Raw genomic sequence first — 17,277 nt, forward strand, 5'->3', positions numbered from 1 at the left:
AAACTTATCTAAATGCTTCTTTCAGAAAGAGGTAGGGAATCACATGTGCTCTCCACATGACTGGGTTTATAATTTATGGAAGGTGGCAGGCCTGGTGGCTCATGCCTGTAATCCCAGCACTTTGGGAGGCTGAGGTGGGAGGATTGCTTGAGCCCAGGAGGTTGAGACCACCCTGGGCAACAGGGTAAAACCCTGTCTCTACAAACATTACAAAAAACTTAGCCAGGTATAGTGGTACATGCCTGTAGTCCCAGCTACTAGGGAGGCTGAGGTGGAATGATTGCTTGAGACTGGGAAGTGAAGGTTGCAGTGAACTGAGATCATGCCAGGGCACTCAGCCTAGGTGACAGAGTGAAATCCCATCTTTGGAAAAAAAAAATGTAGGCCGGGTACAGTGGCTCATGCCTGTAATCCAAGTACTTTGGGAAGCTAGGTGTGCGGATCACTTGAGGTCAGGAGTTTGAGACCAGCCTGGCCAACATGGTGAAACCCTGTCTCTACTAAAAATACAAAAATTAGCTGGGCGTGATGGTAGAAGGCTGTAATCCCAGCTACTGGGGAGGCTGAGGCAGGAGAATCACTCCCGGAAGGTGGAGGTTACAGTGAGCAGAGATTGTGCCACTGCACTCCAGCCTGGCTGATGGAATGAGACTCTATCTCAAAAAAAAAAAAATTACAGTTTGTGGAAGGAATAGATTTCAGGCACCTGAGCTCCCCACTTCCACTTGTTCAGGGCCCTGTTATAGACCTGGGTGGGATGGATCCATAGCAAGGTGAACTCCCAGGACATGGCGGTGGGACCATCTGTCCCCAGCTGTTTCTATTACCAAGAGTCCTCCCAGGCTGAGGGAGTAGGTCTGGGGGCCACACCTCTCAACCAGAAGGTTGAGCAAGAAGATGACATGTGACAGAGGCTCAGATGGCTGAGGCAGGAGCTGCACAGAGCAAGAAGACCTGGGCTGCTGGGGTCTCTAGGAACAGGGTAGGGGCCCCCTTGGAGACCATCCCAGGAGGCTGGCGGTTGCTCTTCTTTGGGTGCCTCTGGGCTTCTCCATTGCATTTCTTGTTAGCTCCATCATGGGGCTAAGGAGGGGACATGACTCTTTACTCCAGACACCTCTAAGGCCAGAAGGCTTGCCCCATCCATTTGGTTGGCCCTCTCTGATCTTTTTGGGGAACTGCCACTTGTGAGGTTCTGGGGGGAGTGGATCTCTCTAGCACTGTTGTGCCTTGGTGAGTTGTAAACATTGGATAAGGTTAGTCGATTCGTCCAGTTATGAGAACATGCTGCACATGAAGGCAAGGTCAGGAGTTGAACCTGTAGGGGCATCACATCTCTCCAAGGCCACAGCCTCTCTAGCCTGTTACAACCTTCGTCACAGGGCAGCAGGGAAGAGGGCGGCCTGAGCCTCACAAGTGGCTAAGTGCCCCTTTGCACGTAGAGGCCAGCACTATGATCCTAAAGGGTACTATTCGCATTCCACTCCTTACCCTGCAGGCTCCCTCCCTCCCCAAATGCCGTACTCAGCCTTTGCTCCAGGAACAGCTTGATTGAGGAATGCATTCATGTCACTGGCGTCACCCGTGCCCACGGCGTAGCCTGTGAGGTTTCTGTTAAACTCCCGAAGGATATCTGGAAGAGGAGAGGGCGAACAGAATGCAGACGGCTCAGAACAGAAAGCAGGATAGCTTCTCTGGTACCGTGGGACCTAGGACCCCAAAGTGGGCCGTGTTATCATCCTCATGCTTCCTGGGGAGAGGCAGGGAGGCAGTGTGTGCCCTGGACATAAGCTGGAGCCACCCTAAGTTGAAATGACCTGATGACTATGTGGGCCAGGGTGGCAAGAGCCTCTCACTCTTGTATTAAATTGTATTAATACAATTAAATTACATTAAAAATACATTTTTAATACAATTCACAGTGCATTGAAGGGTCACTACCTAATTTGTCTCAGCACCTCCTGGGCCTCTTGGAAAAACCCGAGGCTAAGAATAGTGGGTAACTTGTCCTAGGTCACCTGACAAGCACATTGGAGAGCCAGGGATTGAACCCAGATCTCTAGGCTCTAAATCCAGTGTTTATTCTACCCACCTCGGCTTTTTCATAGCCTCCTGTCTCCTACTTAAATAGTGGGCCATGAGGCCCTTAGCTGGGAGGCACTCTCGGGAAACCAAGGGGCCAGATAGATGGAACAGTAGACAGATTCAAGCCCCGAATGGCTACTTACTAGGTAAGGTAGTCACATTCTCCAGGAAGCCGTCCCCTCCCGAACTGTAGGGCGTGAGCAAGCCAGTGAATGAGAGGGAGAGACAGATTGGTTGAATCAATCTAGAAACTTGACAAAAGCGCAGCCCCCACCCTTCTTAGTGCCCATCAGCACCTTTGAGACGGGCCAGACCCATCTCTTTGTGTTTGAGGAATTCTAAGAAAATTTTGAATTCCCTAATATATTGGTTCCCTACCGAACCCAGGATTTGAAGATGAGAGAGCTGTTTCCTTACCAAATCCGGGGGGAGAATGCTTAGCTGGGTATATACTACGTGCCGAGACATGCACTAGATTCTGTTACTTCACATCTCCCAACAAGCCAATGATGTAGATGTGACTATGTCCATTTTACAGAGTAAGAAAATAAGGTGCACACGGGTTAACTTGCTAAAGGTCACTGAAACCCAACTTGAGCTGGAAGCCTTTGCAAAATAGATAAAGCTCTTCTCTGCCCAGTAGTCAGGTAAATTCCAATGGAAGGTTCAGAAGAGTGGCCGCTCACTACCTTTCAATGCCCCATCTAATTTTCATTTAATCTAACTTCAAGGTACACCCTATTTCCTTTTATGCATTTATGAATAAATTGAGTATGACACACAGACGTAGTACTTCTATTTTAACAAAATCTGATGTTCATATATATGGTAGTTACTGTTCTTTTTCTTGTCTCTTTTTCGAATCCCAGCATGTTATTCCAGGCCAATGGATTTTAAGAACATGGCTTTAGCTTCCAGCCTACCAGCAGAGACTTCTAAGGGACAGGCCATGAGTCATAGTTGTTCTTCATTCATGGAATGCTTGGAATGAAGTGGACTGTTGCATGCCAGAGTGGTCAAGGACTGAAGTCAGAGGCTCTGCAAGCAATTCAGGTGGTAGAGAGAAGGCAGATGCCATAAACTTTGCCCTTCTCCTTCACTCAGTTCTTGCTCCCCACCTTTCCACTAGATGTCTGAGCCTAACTTGCTCAGTGGATGGGCATTTGTTTGAGCATCTGATTCTTTTCCAGCTCTGCATGAAGCTGTTGCTTTCTGATCCTTCTTTCTCTGGACTAAAGGCACCCAATCAGAATATTTTACATTTAAAAAGAAATTGTAAGTCTATATACCTCCGCCAATCACTGTGTTCTAATTCTGCCTCCTTTTCTCCTCCAATAAAGATATAAACATAGACATGCAAACACAAACGTATCAAGTACTTCCTACTATAATTTCTTGTTTAAAGGTATCCTCGTTTTAAAACAAGTATGGTGGCTGATCAAGACTAACAGTCTATGAAAATCTCTCCCTGACTTCATTTTAAAGTGAAAACTTCCAGGAGAAGAAAAGGATTATGATAAATAAACACAAAAGCGCAAAAATATTCAAACTCTTATTTTGATCAGAACTGTGTGAAACGTGAAAGGAAATAGACCCATATCAAACAGCTAGTCCACCTTAGACCCTTCAGATGAGTATCATTTATGTTACACTATGAGCTCAATGGCTGGGCTCTGGTCATCTGTTGTCACCTAACGTGTACAGAAAAATAGAGTAGATGCTCAATAACATTTGTTGAAGGAGTTTCAGTCATGTGAGACTGAACCTCTAGTTAATAAAACAAAGGCATTTTTTTTGGTAAATTTTATTTTGGTCCTTTGAATGATCCCAAACAAGCAAACTTATTTCAGTGGAAGAAAAGGCAATGCTCTCAAGACCTCTGGGCCCGCCACATTGTTAAACTGGCCAAAGCTGGAACCATTCACTATAGAATCTCACAGGTCAAGGGGCCTTGGAAATATTCATAGCCAAGCCTCTTCTGCAGGTCCTGTTCATAGCCACCCACCCCCCATGAATTCTGGGTCTACTTCTCCCCTAACTCCATGAGATCCACTCTTTTCACTTTGTTTCCTAGGGGGAAGAGGCTCAAATTGCATTCTTAACTGATGTAGTATCATTAATTGCCTAGTTTTTCCAATCTAGAAGCTTTAATGGCTCAAAAATTGCTTTTCTCAGATGAGTCTACTACATGAACACTTTCAGGAGATGTTAACAGGTGTTATGAACAAAGAAAATGTTCCAGAATTAAGGGAAACATTGGATTAAACAGATAAAACTTAAATAGATTTCTGCATTGCAGGCCTTATTACAGCCTTTAATATGTTAATACGCACATGAATTCCCCAGAGGAAGGCTATAGTAATGTTTCCCCCTCAAATACAAGGGATTTTCTCTTCTCCAGGAATAGGTCTGGAGTTAATGTTCCATGGAACACACTTTGAGACACAGTAGTCTACATATTCTATCAAGTGTCAAGTTGGGTCTTAGACCCTGACCTAGAGCTTCCATCTTTAACACACGTGCATTTGGGGGAAGCTATTTGAAACATTTAGGACAAATGAAGGTTTAATGGGACAGCAGCCATTGAACCTGAGGCCTTAGAGCTAGAACTAGAAGACTGAGACATTAGGCTGTAATGGACTTCACTTGCAGGAAGAAACAGAGCAATGGCTGAATTTTCCCATTGCCGTAGACAGAAACTTTTAGTAGAGGATTGCTGGTTCATATCTGAATCCCACGAGCCCGGCTGGTCGGTCTGTTTGTAAAGTTGGGCACATCACCTCAACTTACCCAAGTTGCCCCACCAGGTGCACGTCACGTATCTATCACCTGCAATGTAGTTTGTCTACTTTGATTTTTTTTTTTCCCATGCCTTTTTTTCCCATGCCTTTTTTTCCCCATGTATGAGGTCATTGCCTTCTTTAGCTGAGACCAAGGGCAGCCTGCCACAACCTCATGCTCTTTCTTGATTGTAATAAGCTCTGCTTTCTCTCCTCTGTTTTTTTTTTTCTCGTAGCCTCATTAGGAGCAGAGTGGTGAGTCAGTGAGGCTCTGATTTGTTCCATGGCAGCCTGTTAGGACCAGGTACCTGACCAAGGACTTGTGGAAACACAGGGACCTTGGCGCAGGAAGGCACTGACCTCTGTTCTTGAGGGGCTGATATCCTCAAGCTAAGGACACCCTAGGTCCTCATGCAGGTGGTACAGGCTGAGTGATGGCCCCTCCCTCCCGCCCTGGAAACCCACTCTCTGGGACTCTGGTCAGGTCTGGTCAGAGAACCGTCACAGTCCTGATCACCCCCTCCCTGCTCCCTGTCACTTCCCCAGGAAGCAAACTGACTCAGAAGAAAAGGGAGGCGGCAGCAAAGGTGTTCTCCTGGCTCCGCCGCTCAAGAGCACGCTGCCCCCTTGTGGCCAGCTTCATTCTAGTTGTTTTCCCAGGTAAATTCTGAGCTACTAGCCACTTACTTTGAAGCCTATAGGAACGAGAACTTTATTAGGAAAGAAAGAAACTTGAGAATATCTACACGCAACCGCTCGCCTGACACACCCTGAGCTTCTCCACTTCTGTGTTCGGGATGCCCTTTCTCACCCTTTCCTCTTGTCGAATTGCTAATCTTTCAAGACATGGCTGATAGTGATTGTGTCTTGCTCATGCCCTCTCGAAGTGTGCAGTGGGTTTCAGAGGTTTTCTGTGTAGATGTGTATATATATGTAAAGGCAGTCGTGTAACTACAAGACAACATGAATAAACACACAAAGACAGTAAACAAAGACGCAGGAACACCACGTGTACATGTATACATGCAAGCAGGGAGGTGAAGATTCAGGGATTTGGTGCTTTTCTGGTGCATTTCCTGTTGGATTTGCTGACCCAGGAGTCTGATAAGAACCCTGGTTTACTTTCTCTGCACAATCAAAAAAAAAAAAAAAAAAAGATTATCAACAGTAAAATACCCTCTCCACTCACCAAATGTTCACATTTTGCAGAAATATATCGCTTTTTCTTTCTGAAAGCCCCTTCCAGACCAAGTCTTAGACCTCCGGGATTTACATATTTACAGGAGACAAAGCCACACCCAATCTCTGTTGTAGGGGGAGCCCCAGGAGAGGCCAAAGGTTAACATTACCTGTATGACAGTCCCCGATACTGTGTGGTGACATCGGGGAGGTCGTCTGGTTTGGAGCCAATTCCATTGCCAGCCTTTGAAAATATACCAGAGTCCACAGGAAAATTAGCAAGTCAGAGAACAGGGAGGCCATGAAGGTGCAGGGCTTCCAAAGGGGGGTTCCCAATGCACTCGTGGTGGCAGGAGCAGACACGGGACCAGGAGCCCCCGGCTCTAAGTCTGCCATCCTCCTCTCCAGCTGTGTGCCTTCTCCGGCTCTCAGCTGCCTCCTTGCTGAGCTGAGGACATACCCTGCTCATCTCACAGGGAGTGTTTTGGGGATCAAATTGGATTACAGTTGTAAAAACTGCTTTGAAAACTCTCAAGTGCTTTACAAACGTGAGAGTATTAATAATATCATTCCCAGCGTTATGCCCGTAAATTTTTTTTTTTTTTTTTTTTTTTTTTTTTTTTTTTTTTTGAGATGGAGTCTCGCTCTGTCACCCAGGCTGGAGTGCAGTGGCGCGATCTCGGCTCACTGCAAGCTCGGCCTCCCGGGTTCACGCCATTCTCCTGCCTCAGCCTCCTGAGTAGCTGGGACTACAGGCGCCTGCCACCATGCCCGGCTAATTTTTTGTATTTTTAGTAGAGATGGGGGTTTCATTGTGTTAGCCAGGATGGTCTCGATCTCCTGACCTCTTGATCCACCCACCTCGGCCTCCCAAAGTGCTGGGATTACAGGCGTGAGCCACCGCGCCCGGCCGCCCCTAAGTTCTTTATGAGCATGAAGAGAGAGCTCATTGGCTTAAGCGACTGCAGTGGACAGATTTCTCCTAAGTCTCACGTTTCTCCTCTTTCCCTCTGGGGCATTCTGTAAGGTATCCTCAAGGCTTTGGACATGCTGCTGGAAAGTGATGATCTGGGATAGTAAAATAGCCCCATTTCTTGGAAGTTAGGAGCAGAGCTTTATCCACAACTAAGGAGTCCTTGCTGCTTTCCGTGCAAATGCAAAGAAGAAACAGATGTGAGGGTCTCAGCTGATTATAAAGCGTAATCCAAAGGAAAAAGAGCACCCGCACAGGGAGGTTTAGGAGAATTTTGAGTCAAAATGACATATTTTTACATATATTTAAAAAAAGTGTTATTGGGTGTTCAAAATCTCTGCCTTCTGAGACAATTCAGTTCACTCTGGAAAAAGATGTCCTCTGCATATCTGTTTGAGAAAGCGGCCACAAATCAAATCATTGGCACGCTCTTGGATTGACAGAGCCAGGTAGAGGGGCAAGACAAGGCAGAGGACAGGCATGCAGGCCCTTAAGTTAAGGGGACTGGGATCTGGAGCTGACCTAGTTATTCCCAAACCACCCAGGGCCCAAGAGTCCTTACGGTCAGAGAATCCCCCAGAGCAGCCACAACTTGGATGTCTGCAGGTCTCAGAGCATGCACTGGAAAGACAAGCGGACACACTTAGGGCTGTAGGAGGGAAGCTGCAGTCAGACTCTAGAGCCTCTGGCTTCAAGCAAGATCTGAAACACAATCTGCACGAGCACAGGGCCATGCTGGACTGGGCGTGCAGAGTGCCACAGAGGCAAAGCTATGTGAGGACAGGTTTCCCATAAGACACAACTGATCCTGGACCTTGTGTGCAAGGTGCAGAGAGGGAAAGAGAGGTGCAGAGAGGGAGAAGGAGGGAGAAGAAGAAAACTGGGGAAAGGGAGGAGAGGCAAAGGGAAAAGGAAGGAGGGAAGAAAGAAGAGAAAGGTGGGAGGGAGGTCAGGGCAGAGTAGGAGCCCATTTTAGTACCAGTGGTCATGGGAGATGCCAGTCATGGCCTGAGTGCACAACTAGACGGGCATCAAACCACACATGACGAGGTGCAGGACCTGACGTGCAGCCCGTTTGGAGGTGGGTTCTGAATTTCCACCGAGAGTCTGAGAATAGTCATGTTGGGCCTTTTTCTGCCCCCACATCTCTTCTGAAGAGCCCAGGGAATCTTCCAGGCCCTACTGCAGGCAGCAGTGATTGCAGAGCCTGGGGCCACAGAGCCACCTTCCTCTTGGGACTCAGGCCCACCTCTGTGCTGAGGCACCAAGGGTGTGCTCACAGGGCTCCTCCGCTTGTGATCCCTCTAAGAGGTGCAGGTGGGCAGGAGACAGCTCCTGGTCCTAGGTGCCTTGGTGCCTGCTGGGCATACTGTCACCACCAGCCAGAGTGGTGCAAAACAGGGACTCGTCCCAGGTGACCGCCCAGGCAGACAGCAAGCACTGGCCATTGCTCTGCCGTTTAGTGAGTGTGAAAGGCAGTTCAGATGACTCACTGGCAATAGAAGCCCCTGTGGAGGGCCCTGGGTCCTGCTGTGCCATAGGGGGCTTACCTGAGGTAGGGGGTGAGGCAGAAGGGGCTCTGTCCCTGCATGGCAGCCAGGTCCCATGACCCTAAGGGCACAGAACAAATCCCAGAATCTCAGGGTTGAAAGGGACCAGAAAAACTGGCTATCAGATGTATCCCAAGAGCTTTGAAAAATACAGATTCCTGGGTCCTACTCCCGGGGAGGGGCCTCAAAAGGGCTTTTGAAGAAGGCACCCTAGGTGATTTTGAGTATCGGCCACAGGTCGAGGTCCACTCATCTAGTTCAGACCCTTCCACCGTCCAATGCAAGAATCAAGGCAGCCACAAATGACCCCACCCCACAGCAGCTACTGCTCCTGCACCAGCTCTACAAGGAGGGGATTTCTCTTCACTTACGTCTCACTGAGGCTGGGACTGGGTTGGCTGGAGGCCTTCCAGCTGTTATCCACAGCATTTACGCTGCCCACTACCCCATCTGAAGGTCAGGTGTGGCCTTTATGCCCATCTAGAATTCTTGCCCACTTTCCCACCCTGTCCTGTTGGGCCTGACCCAGCCCAGGGGTTGCCCATCCCATTGCCTGGTGAGTTAAGGGGAGGCAAGAGGCAGGTACCTGCACGCTGTTCTTGTAGGTCCTCAGAAACGGCTGGACCTGTGAGGAGACGGGGATGAGCAACGGCAGCAAATTCTGCTCGCTTCTCTGCTTGCCAGCACTCAATAAGTGTCGGCCTGGCACAAACAGCTGCAGCCTCCCTGCCCTGTGTCCCAAGCCCGGCCTCTACCAGGCTGACTCCCTCCCAAGATGCAGGGGGCCATCTCTGCAACCTGAACCCAGCACAAAGAATGAGCATCAATTCATGCTTCACCGGAACGCGCCTGTCTTCCTTCCACCTCCCGCGCGGTTGGCTGAGGATGGCTGTGCTGCCTCCCTTTCTCCACCCTCCCCTCTTGCAACCATGCACCTCTTTCTGCTGGAAAAAGCCCTTGTCTCCACTCCCCGGGCTCCCTTGCCACTCCATGCCTACCCCACCCTGCAGTGACTATGGCCCCTTCCTGCCCAGGTAAGAAAAGTCAGATGATTTTGGTCCTGCCTCACATAAGCCCTGTGCACTGGTTCCCAGTGTCAGCCTAGGAGCCCTCTGGGTATACAGAGGGATTCTTGGGGGTGAGGGCAGCTGCTGCAGAGCTCCAAGAATCTTTCTGAGAACTTGTGAGTAAAAATGGGGGGCTTGTCCTGCTTTTCCTTCCCTAGCTCCAGCTTCCAATTTACTCCCCTACCCCCACCCAATTAGAGATCTAGATCTTGGTTCCTCGCTCTACCCATATTGTCATGGAGGCAGGGGCTATATGAAGACAAGGGATCCTTCCGCCCCATCTGCCCTTGAAGTTCTCCGCTGCCCTCAGCTTTCAGAATGACAGGTAGATGTGGCTGCCATGCCCATCTTGCCTGCCTCAAAGAGTTGTCTCCAGCCTAGACATGTGTGAGGGCTCCCAGCCATGCAGAGACCAAGCGCTCCCAGGCCTCTGGGTCACTGGGGGTAGTCATCCCTCTCAGCACAACCAGATGGGGCGTTTGGGGTGGGTGGGCAGGCAGAGCTGGGGTGAGGGTGAGGGCCTAGGATGAAATGAACTAAGAAGCCCAATGGAGCCGGAGCCTGGAAGGATGTGCTTTCCATTCTACCTGGTTCGGACATGTGATATTGATCTCGTTTTCAAACTTATGACGTGTCGTCTTCTGGCCAACAGGCTCCAGCTAAACAAAGAGGCAGGGAGATGGGGAGTGAGGAAGAGGCGGTCAGAATGGAAAGCTCAGGACGCAGGTCACGGGCGCGGGAGGCAGGGAGGGACGAAGGAGATGGGGTTTGTTTATCATTGCTGTGCACAGAATCACACGGCCTGCACGATGGGCCTCCAAGGTCCTCCAAAGGCTTTGTGGAGTCTTTTTCTTACCAGAGGGGGGATGCATTTTCCTACTGCAGCCACCTTACCATATTGTTCCAGAGGGCGCTGGCTGCACGGGAGTGAGACTTGCTGCTGAAGTGGAAACAGTCAGGCGCAAAGAAAGAGTTGTCAGGCAATCCTTCCTGGTCACCGGGCAGAAAAAGAGAGGCAGTTATAGACACGCTGGATCATGTAAATGACACTCAGAAACAGCCACACACTATCTGTGGATTCTCTTTATCCACGATGCTTGCTTTCTTTACCGAGGTCTTTGGCAAGTCCACGTTTTCAAAGAACGGCTGCACGACCACCGTAAAATCTTCCCTTGTGTCATATCGCCCACTCTCAATCAGTTGGTGGGTCTTCTCCTGCAGGAGGAAAAGGGGACAGAGGTCAGGCGGTCCTCTCTGCATCTGCTCGGTCCTTGATCGATCTCTTTCTCCAACACAGAATTAAACAGAATCTGACTGTTGAGTGAAATCAACCTGCCGCAAAATCTCAACTGAGATTTTACATTTTAGATCATTTACATTTTAGATCAGCCTTTATCTCAGCCCCTGACCCCAAACTCTGCTGCGACTGCATATATTTGAGCCAGTCTGTGAAAAGGGAAAGGTAAGAAAAGTCTATCAGCTGGACTTTATTTATTTATTTATTTATTTATTTATTTATTTATTTATTTATTTGAGACAGAGTCTCACTCTGTCGCCCAGGCTGGAGTGAAATGGCGCCATCTCAGCTCACTGCAACCTCCACCTCCCGGCTTCAAGTGATTCCCCTCAGCCTCCGGAGTAGCTGGGATTACAGTGCCAGCCACCACGCCCGGCTAACTTTTTGTATTTTTAATAGGGACGGGGTTTCACTATGTTGGCCAGGCTGGACTCAAACTCCTGACCTCGTGATCCGCCCGCCTTGGCCTCCCAAAGTGCTGGGATTACAGGTGCAAGCCACCGTGCCTGGCCAGCTTGACTCCTTTTAAAGCTATTCTGATTAAGGACTTGAGGGGTGGTTTTTGGTTAAATGACATTCTGAATAATCCTAAGAATTTATTTCTGTCCTACATTTATTCAGAAAAATCAAAGGTGAATCAAAATTTAATGTATATTTATATTGCCCGTGCATGGTGTGTGTGCACTTCTTTGAGGCTCTCAGATCTGTGTAGTCCTCACAGCTTCTGCTTGGGGTCACTTCTAGGAAAACCTGTTACCCCAGTTCCGGCTCCCACTCTAGCCTGACTCAGCCGTTCCACTGCTAACCAGGGTTTCTGCCACCTCGGGATTACTCTGGCTGGAGAGGGAAGTCAGGGTTACATACCTGGGAATGTGAATGGTGTCACTTCAGAAGATACCACACACTGTCTTTTCCCAGGGTCAATTCCTAGGCCAGGAATGTCTCATGTCTGACCTCCCAAGCCAGTGTCTGCCTTGAGTAAGGCACGAGGGAAGGAGAGAAGGTCATCTCTCAGAACAGGGGAAGGAAGTGAGGTGCTGCGAACTAGCGGGGTGACTTCCAGCCCGCTGCTTCCCTTTTCTCTGCTTCCCCTTGTAAATGGAGGATGCTGGCTGAGTCCTGGGCCATCTCTGAAGTCCTTTCCGATGCTACTGGTTACCCTGGGGATAGCCAGATGGGCTCATGGTGGAACCACACGCCTTTTGGCAGTGGAAAGAAATAGTGTGGAGAGTCCCTGGCACATGGCAAGTGGCAAGTGAGTGACTGTGGTTATTAATAGGAATGATCATCTCCAGGGAGAGTGATGAGAGCCGCAGCTATTGTGGGAAGTAGGGTGTGAGATGATTCTGAGAGAGGGCGTGATGGCCACACACGGCTGACACGTGGGCATCTCCAAAACACTAGACCAGGGCCTCAGTGGCGACCAGGATCAGCCTGGGAACAGCTGGCCTGTCTGCAGAGGCCGGCAGCGCGATGTTGGCGAATCTTTCTCCTGCTTTTCGGCTGCTCAGCATCTGAACCCACTTCCAAGTTTGAAGACCCCACTGCATAAAGAGCAGCCTGCCTCCCACTGTGGAAGCTAAAAAAGATGAGAATGCCTGCTTTCCCAACCCCTCGTGCAGCCAGGGCGTGGGTACGTGACTGAGACTTCACCAATCATTGCCTGTGTCAGGGATGGCAAAACATCCATTCTGCTGACGGTAGCAGCTGCATCCAGTTCCTAGAAGCAGCAGTGACAGTGGAGTCTGTGATGTCTTCCCTGGACCAGGTCTGTGGCCTGATTCTTTTTTTTTTTTTTTTTTTTTTTTGAGCAGAAGTCTTGCTCTGTCCGGGTTCACACCATTCTCCTCCTGCCTCAGCCTCCCAAGTAGCTGGGACTACAGGCACCTGCCACCACGCTCGGCTAATTTTTTGTAATTTTAGTAGAGATGGGGTTTCACTGTGTTAGCCAGGATGGTCTCTATCTCCTGACCTCCTGATCCGCCCGCCTCGGCCTCCCAAAGTGCTGGGATTATAGGCGTGAGCCACCGCGCCCGGCCCTGATTTTGATTCTTTTTTTTTTTTTTTTGAAACAGTCTCACTGTGTCACCCAGGTTGGAGTGCAATGGTGCAATCTCGGCTCACTGCAACCTCCGCCTCCTGGGCTCAAGTGATCCTCCCACCTCAGCCTCCCAAGTAGCTGAGACTACAGGCATGTGCCACCACGTCCAGCTAATTTTGGTGTTTTTTGCAGGGTTTCACTATGTTGGCCAGGCTGGTCTTGAACTCCTAACCTCAAGTGATCCACCCGCCTCCGTCTCCCAAAGTGCTGGGATTAGAGGCATGAATCACCGCATCCAGCCCTGATTTTGATCCTTATGGCTTGGCCCCTAGAATTCCAGGATTCCATAATTCCTGATGGCTTAGCTCCTGACCCTAGCTCTCTAGCTCTGTCAGAGATTCTGTGTAAATATTGAATCTGCTTAAATTAGCCAGAAACTGCATGAACTTTAGTTGCATGCACCCAATAACCCCAATTGAAACAGGGTTGCTCTCATGGCCATAACCTCAGCTGTTTTCCCTCTTCTGATGTGGGCCAGGGACTTCCTCCCCAGAGTCCCAGGTGCCTGCTCACAGTAGAAGAAAGTATGGCTTGGCACGGTGGCTCATGCCTGCAATCCCAGCACTTTGGGAGGCTGAGGCAGGTGGATTGCTTGTGTGCAGGAGTCCAAGACCAGCCTGGGCAACATAGTGAAACCCAATCTCTACTAAAAATACAAAAAGTAGCTGGGTGTGGTGGCACACACCTGTAGTCCCAGCTACTTGGAGGACTGAGGTGGGAGGATCACTTGAGGCTTGGAGGTCAAGGCTGCAGTGAGCCAAGATTGTGCCACTGCACTCCAGGCTGGGTGACCAAGTGAGACCTTGTCTCATTATAAATAAATAAATAAATAAATAAATAAATAAATAAATAAATAAATAATAAAACAAAATAAAATAAAGGAAGTCCAGCTGGGGAGTCATCCCGAGTGCTAGGTAGTAGGCACAAAGGATAATAAATACAGGTTCATTTCCCTGAGCCCTGATACACCTGGCAGGTATAGCTGCCCCCAAAATGGTCTGCAGGGAAACGGTGCTGTCCCCAAGGAGTCCATGGACTCCTGGAAGGATGGATCCACTCTGGCAGCTGTTTGCAGCCTAGTCTAGAAGAAAGGCCTACTATTGTCCTCTTTGAGTGACTGGATAAATTTTTTGTTGGGGAGAAACTCGATCGTTAAGGGAGTCAGCTGTTCTGGTCAAAGATGTGCTAGAGAAAGGACTAAAACGAACAACTCACAAGATGGAGATGATCTCCTGACTTTCTTTCTCCTTGTGCTCCCCAAGAACATCCATTCTATCGGAGCGGAGGGCAGAGGGAATGCACCTTATCTCACTGAACCCTGGAGACCCTCAAGGCAGGGAGGTCTTTCAGCCTCCGTTTCCCACCCAGGAGCTGGAAGTTCAGAGAAGTTTCATTGCCCAAGTGTCTAACATTCCACAACCAGTGAGCAGAGTTGAGGTTCGGATCTGGATAGATCCACTCTGAAACTTCTTTCCATGATCCATGTTTGCCATGGACAAGTGGAAATGTTCGTTTCATGTAACGACCAGGAACTGAGATTCAGTGGCTCGTGTTCAGGGACTTGGTTCTGTGGTGCAATTCAAACAAACCAAATAGCAGCCCCTGCTGTGTCTCAGGGTATTTTAAAATCAGCAAACTAGTCAGTGGTCATCGCCCACACAGGGTCAAAATTACTGAAGCATTGACTTGTTCTCTAGACAGAGGAATCAAATCACACAGCAGTTCTGGGAAGTCTTAGAACCCTTCCCGGCTTACCTGAAACTTCTTGTTGAATTCGATGAGGGTGGCAAGTTCTGTTGAGTTATCATCAAACTTCAGGACACAGGGACACAGAGACCTGCAGACCAAACAAAAGAGAAACCCTCACTGCATCAAGATCACCATCCTGAATAAGGGATGCAGAAACGTTGGCTTGAGACTCAATATATTTCTTTTAACTTGGAGTTCAGAAATCTGTGCTAATGAGGAGCCTGGCTGGCTGACCTGCTGACCACACCAAACGAAGCTAAAGAAAATTTCCAGGCCAGGAGCGGTGGCTCACGCCTATAATCCCAGCACTTTGGTGGGCGAGGTGGGCGGATCCCTTGAGGTCAGGAGTTCGAGACCAGGCTGGCTGACATGGCGAAACCCCGTCTCTACTAAAAATACAAAATATTAGCTGGGCATGGTGCTGCATGCCTGTGGTCCCAGCTACTCAGCAGGCTGAGGCATGAGAATCGCTTGAACCTGGGAGGCGGAGGTTACAGTGAGCCGAGATTGTGCCACTGCACTCCAGCCTGGGCGACAGAGCAAGACTCTCTCTCGAAAGAAAAAAAAAAAAAAGAAAAAAGAAAAATTCCTAGACCTGGATTTGCTCTTGAAAATGAAAGAGACTTCTTCTGCTATCTGTAGGAGTGACTTTTATGGAGCCAACTCACCTTGGGGCTGTCTGAGGAAAGTGCTGTGTGGATGAGGCATGCTTCAGTGACAACAATAATAGTTGCTGAGACACATTGATTTGAATGTATTTTAGTAATTATTATTGAATAATTAACATTGAAAGGTATACCAAGCACTGCAATAATAACTTTATGGTTATTAACTTGTTTAGTCCTCCCAGCCATTCTAGAAGTGGTATTCTCATTATCCCTGTTTTAGAGATGAGGAAACCGAGGCTCAGAGTGGTTGAGTAACTTTCTCAAGGTTGCATGGGTGCTGAGTGTGGGAGCTAGGATTTGAACTCAAGTCTGCCTGGTTCTGAACCTGAGCTCTTAATCTCTATATTAAATCTCTATATTAAACTGCTTCCATCCAGTCTGCATCTCTGACCTGGCCAGCTATCTGGCACATCTGGGCTTTTGGTCCAGGGGGATGAGGTGATAACAGCAGGGATGGCTCCGTGTAGACTCAGCACTGCAGAGGAAAGCACAGCCACCCGATGAAACAGTGGAGAGGCGGGGAGTGCAGGGCACTGCAGAGGCGGCAGGAGAAGGTGACCTGAGTCTATCCAACCTTGACATTCAGTGACTTGGCCATCTCAGATCTGTGAATGGACCTGGCAAATGCCTATTCTGAACCTTTAGTTTGAAAGGTTTAAAAAACCCTGCCGGGAAGGGTAGCAGGAGGCCTTCTGGTAAGCTGCTCTGAAATGGAGTGAAGACACCGATCCCCTGTTTGGCCCAGTGACTGGAGAAAGTGGGAGCCAGGGGATGAGTCAGCAGTTGGAAATAGCATGCCTGACACCAGCTGTGTTCATAGGCACGTGTCACCCAGCAGCCATCGTGTCTCTGCTCACAGCACCGTGAGGCCTTCTCCAGGGGACCTGTGCAGTTTGGGTCCCCCAGGTGAGGCATGGCGTGGATCTGCAGAGGAGCAGGAAAGGTACCCCTTAACTTCCAAGAGCAAGTCTGGCCCATGTGAATTATTCAGTCATCCAGCAAACAGCAGCTGAGCCCCTACACCGTGCTAGCAGTGACTCAGACTGAGTTCACAGGCTGTGGGGGAGAGAGGCGTATGAAGAATTACCATGTGATGTGCTCGGGGCTGGGATGGGGACCTGTACTGAGTAACACAGCTGGGGGGCAGGGTAGGGGAGCACAGCCTCAGTGACCTCGGCTAACAGTCCAGAGGAGAACTTGCAGGAAGGAAGGCTGTGGGAAACGTTCATGCTTCACTTAGAGAAACGTCTTATTCCTGACCGTCCTGGAGATGTGTGATACAGGCTGGGTCTCCCTTATCTGAAATGCTTTAAGCCAGAAGCATTTCAGAATTTTTTTTTTTTTTTTTTGATTTTGGAATATTTGCATTACCCTATGGCTATCGTTTTCAGCCACATCTTTACAACACAGAGAATGAGCAAAAACTAGGTGCGTAATGCACGTAGGTCTTAGCCCCACATGAGCCCTCGTGGGGAACCTGCTGTTGGAGTATCCGGCCTGCACATGTGCCATTTTGCTACCCTTTGTGGGCATGCTTGAGCCACAGGATCTGGGCATGCCCAGAAAAGATAGTGCATCGCAGCTGAAGGGGGCTTTTCGGGGCTGCTGAGTAAACTGCGTGCTGTGCACCTGTGTTTTGACTACAACCTGTCACACGAGGTCAGGTGTGGAATTTTCCCCTTGTGGTGTCATGTTAGCATTTTAAAAGTTTTAGATTTTGGGTCGGGCGTGGTGGCTCATGCCTGTAATCCCAGCACTCTGGGAGGCCGAGGAGGGTGGATCACCTGAGATCAGGAGTTTGGGACCAGCTTGGCCAACATGGTAAAAC

At 49.1% G+C, this 17,277-nt stretch overlaps 1 protein-coding gene across 1 annotated transcript in view; it reads right to left on the reverse strand.

The window, feature by feature from the left end:
- Positions 1-17,277, reverse strand: part of PLB1 (phospholipase B1) — a 156,858-nt gene that overhangs the window by 50,054 nt on the left and 89,527 nt on the right. The window contains exons 26-35 of the mRNA XM_011972728.1: positions 14,788-14,869; positions 10,745-10,849; positions 10,529-10,624; positions 10,222-10,293; positions 9,154-9,192; positions 8,568-8,628; positions 7,580-7,638; positions 6,215-6,288; positions 2,229-2,272; positions 1,525-1,633 (exon numbers count right to left, since the gene is read on the reverse strand). Coding sequence (XP_011828118.1) covers positions 1,525-1,633; positions 2,229-2,272; positions 6,215-6,288; positions 7,580-7,638; positions 8,568-8,628; positions 9,154-9,192; positions 10,222-10,293; positions 10,529-10,624; positions 10,745-10,849; positions 14,788-14,869 — 741 coding nt within the window. The remainder of the gene's footprint in view (positions 1-1,524; positions 1,634-2,228; positions 2,273-6,214; positions 6,289-7,579; positions 7,639-8,567; positions 8,629-9,153; positions 9,193-10,221; positions 10,294-10,528; positions 10,625-10,744; positions 10,850-14,787; positions 14,870-17,277) is intronic.

This window comes from Mandrillus leucophaeus, unplaced genomic scaffold (assembly GCF_000951045.1).
Source record: "Mandrillus leucophaeus isolate KB7577 unplaced genomic scaffold, Mleu.le_1.0 Scaffold13, whole genome shotgun sequence".
Classification (NCBI taxonomy): Eukaryota; Metazoa; Chordata; class Mammalia; order Primates; family Cercopithecidae; genus Mandrillus; species Mandrillus leucophaeus.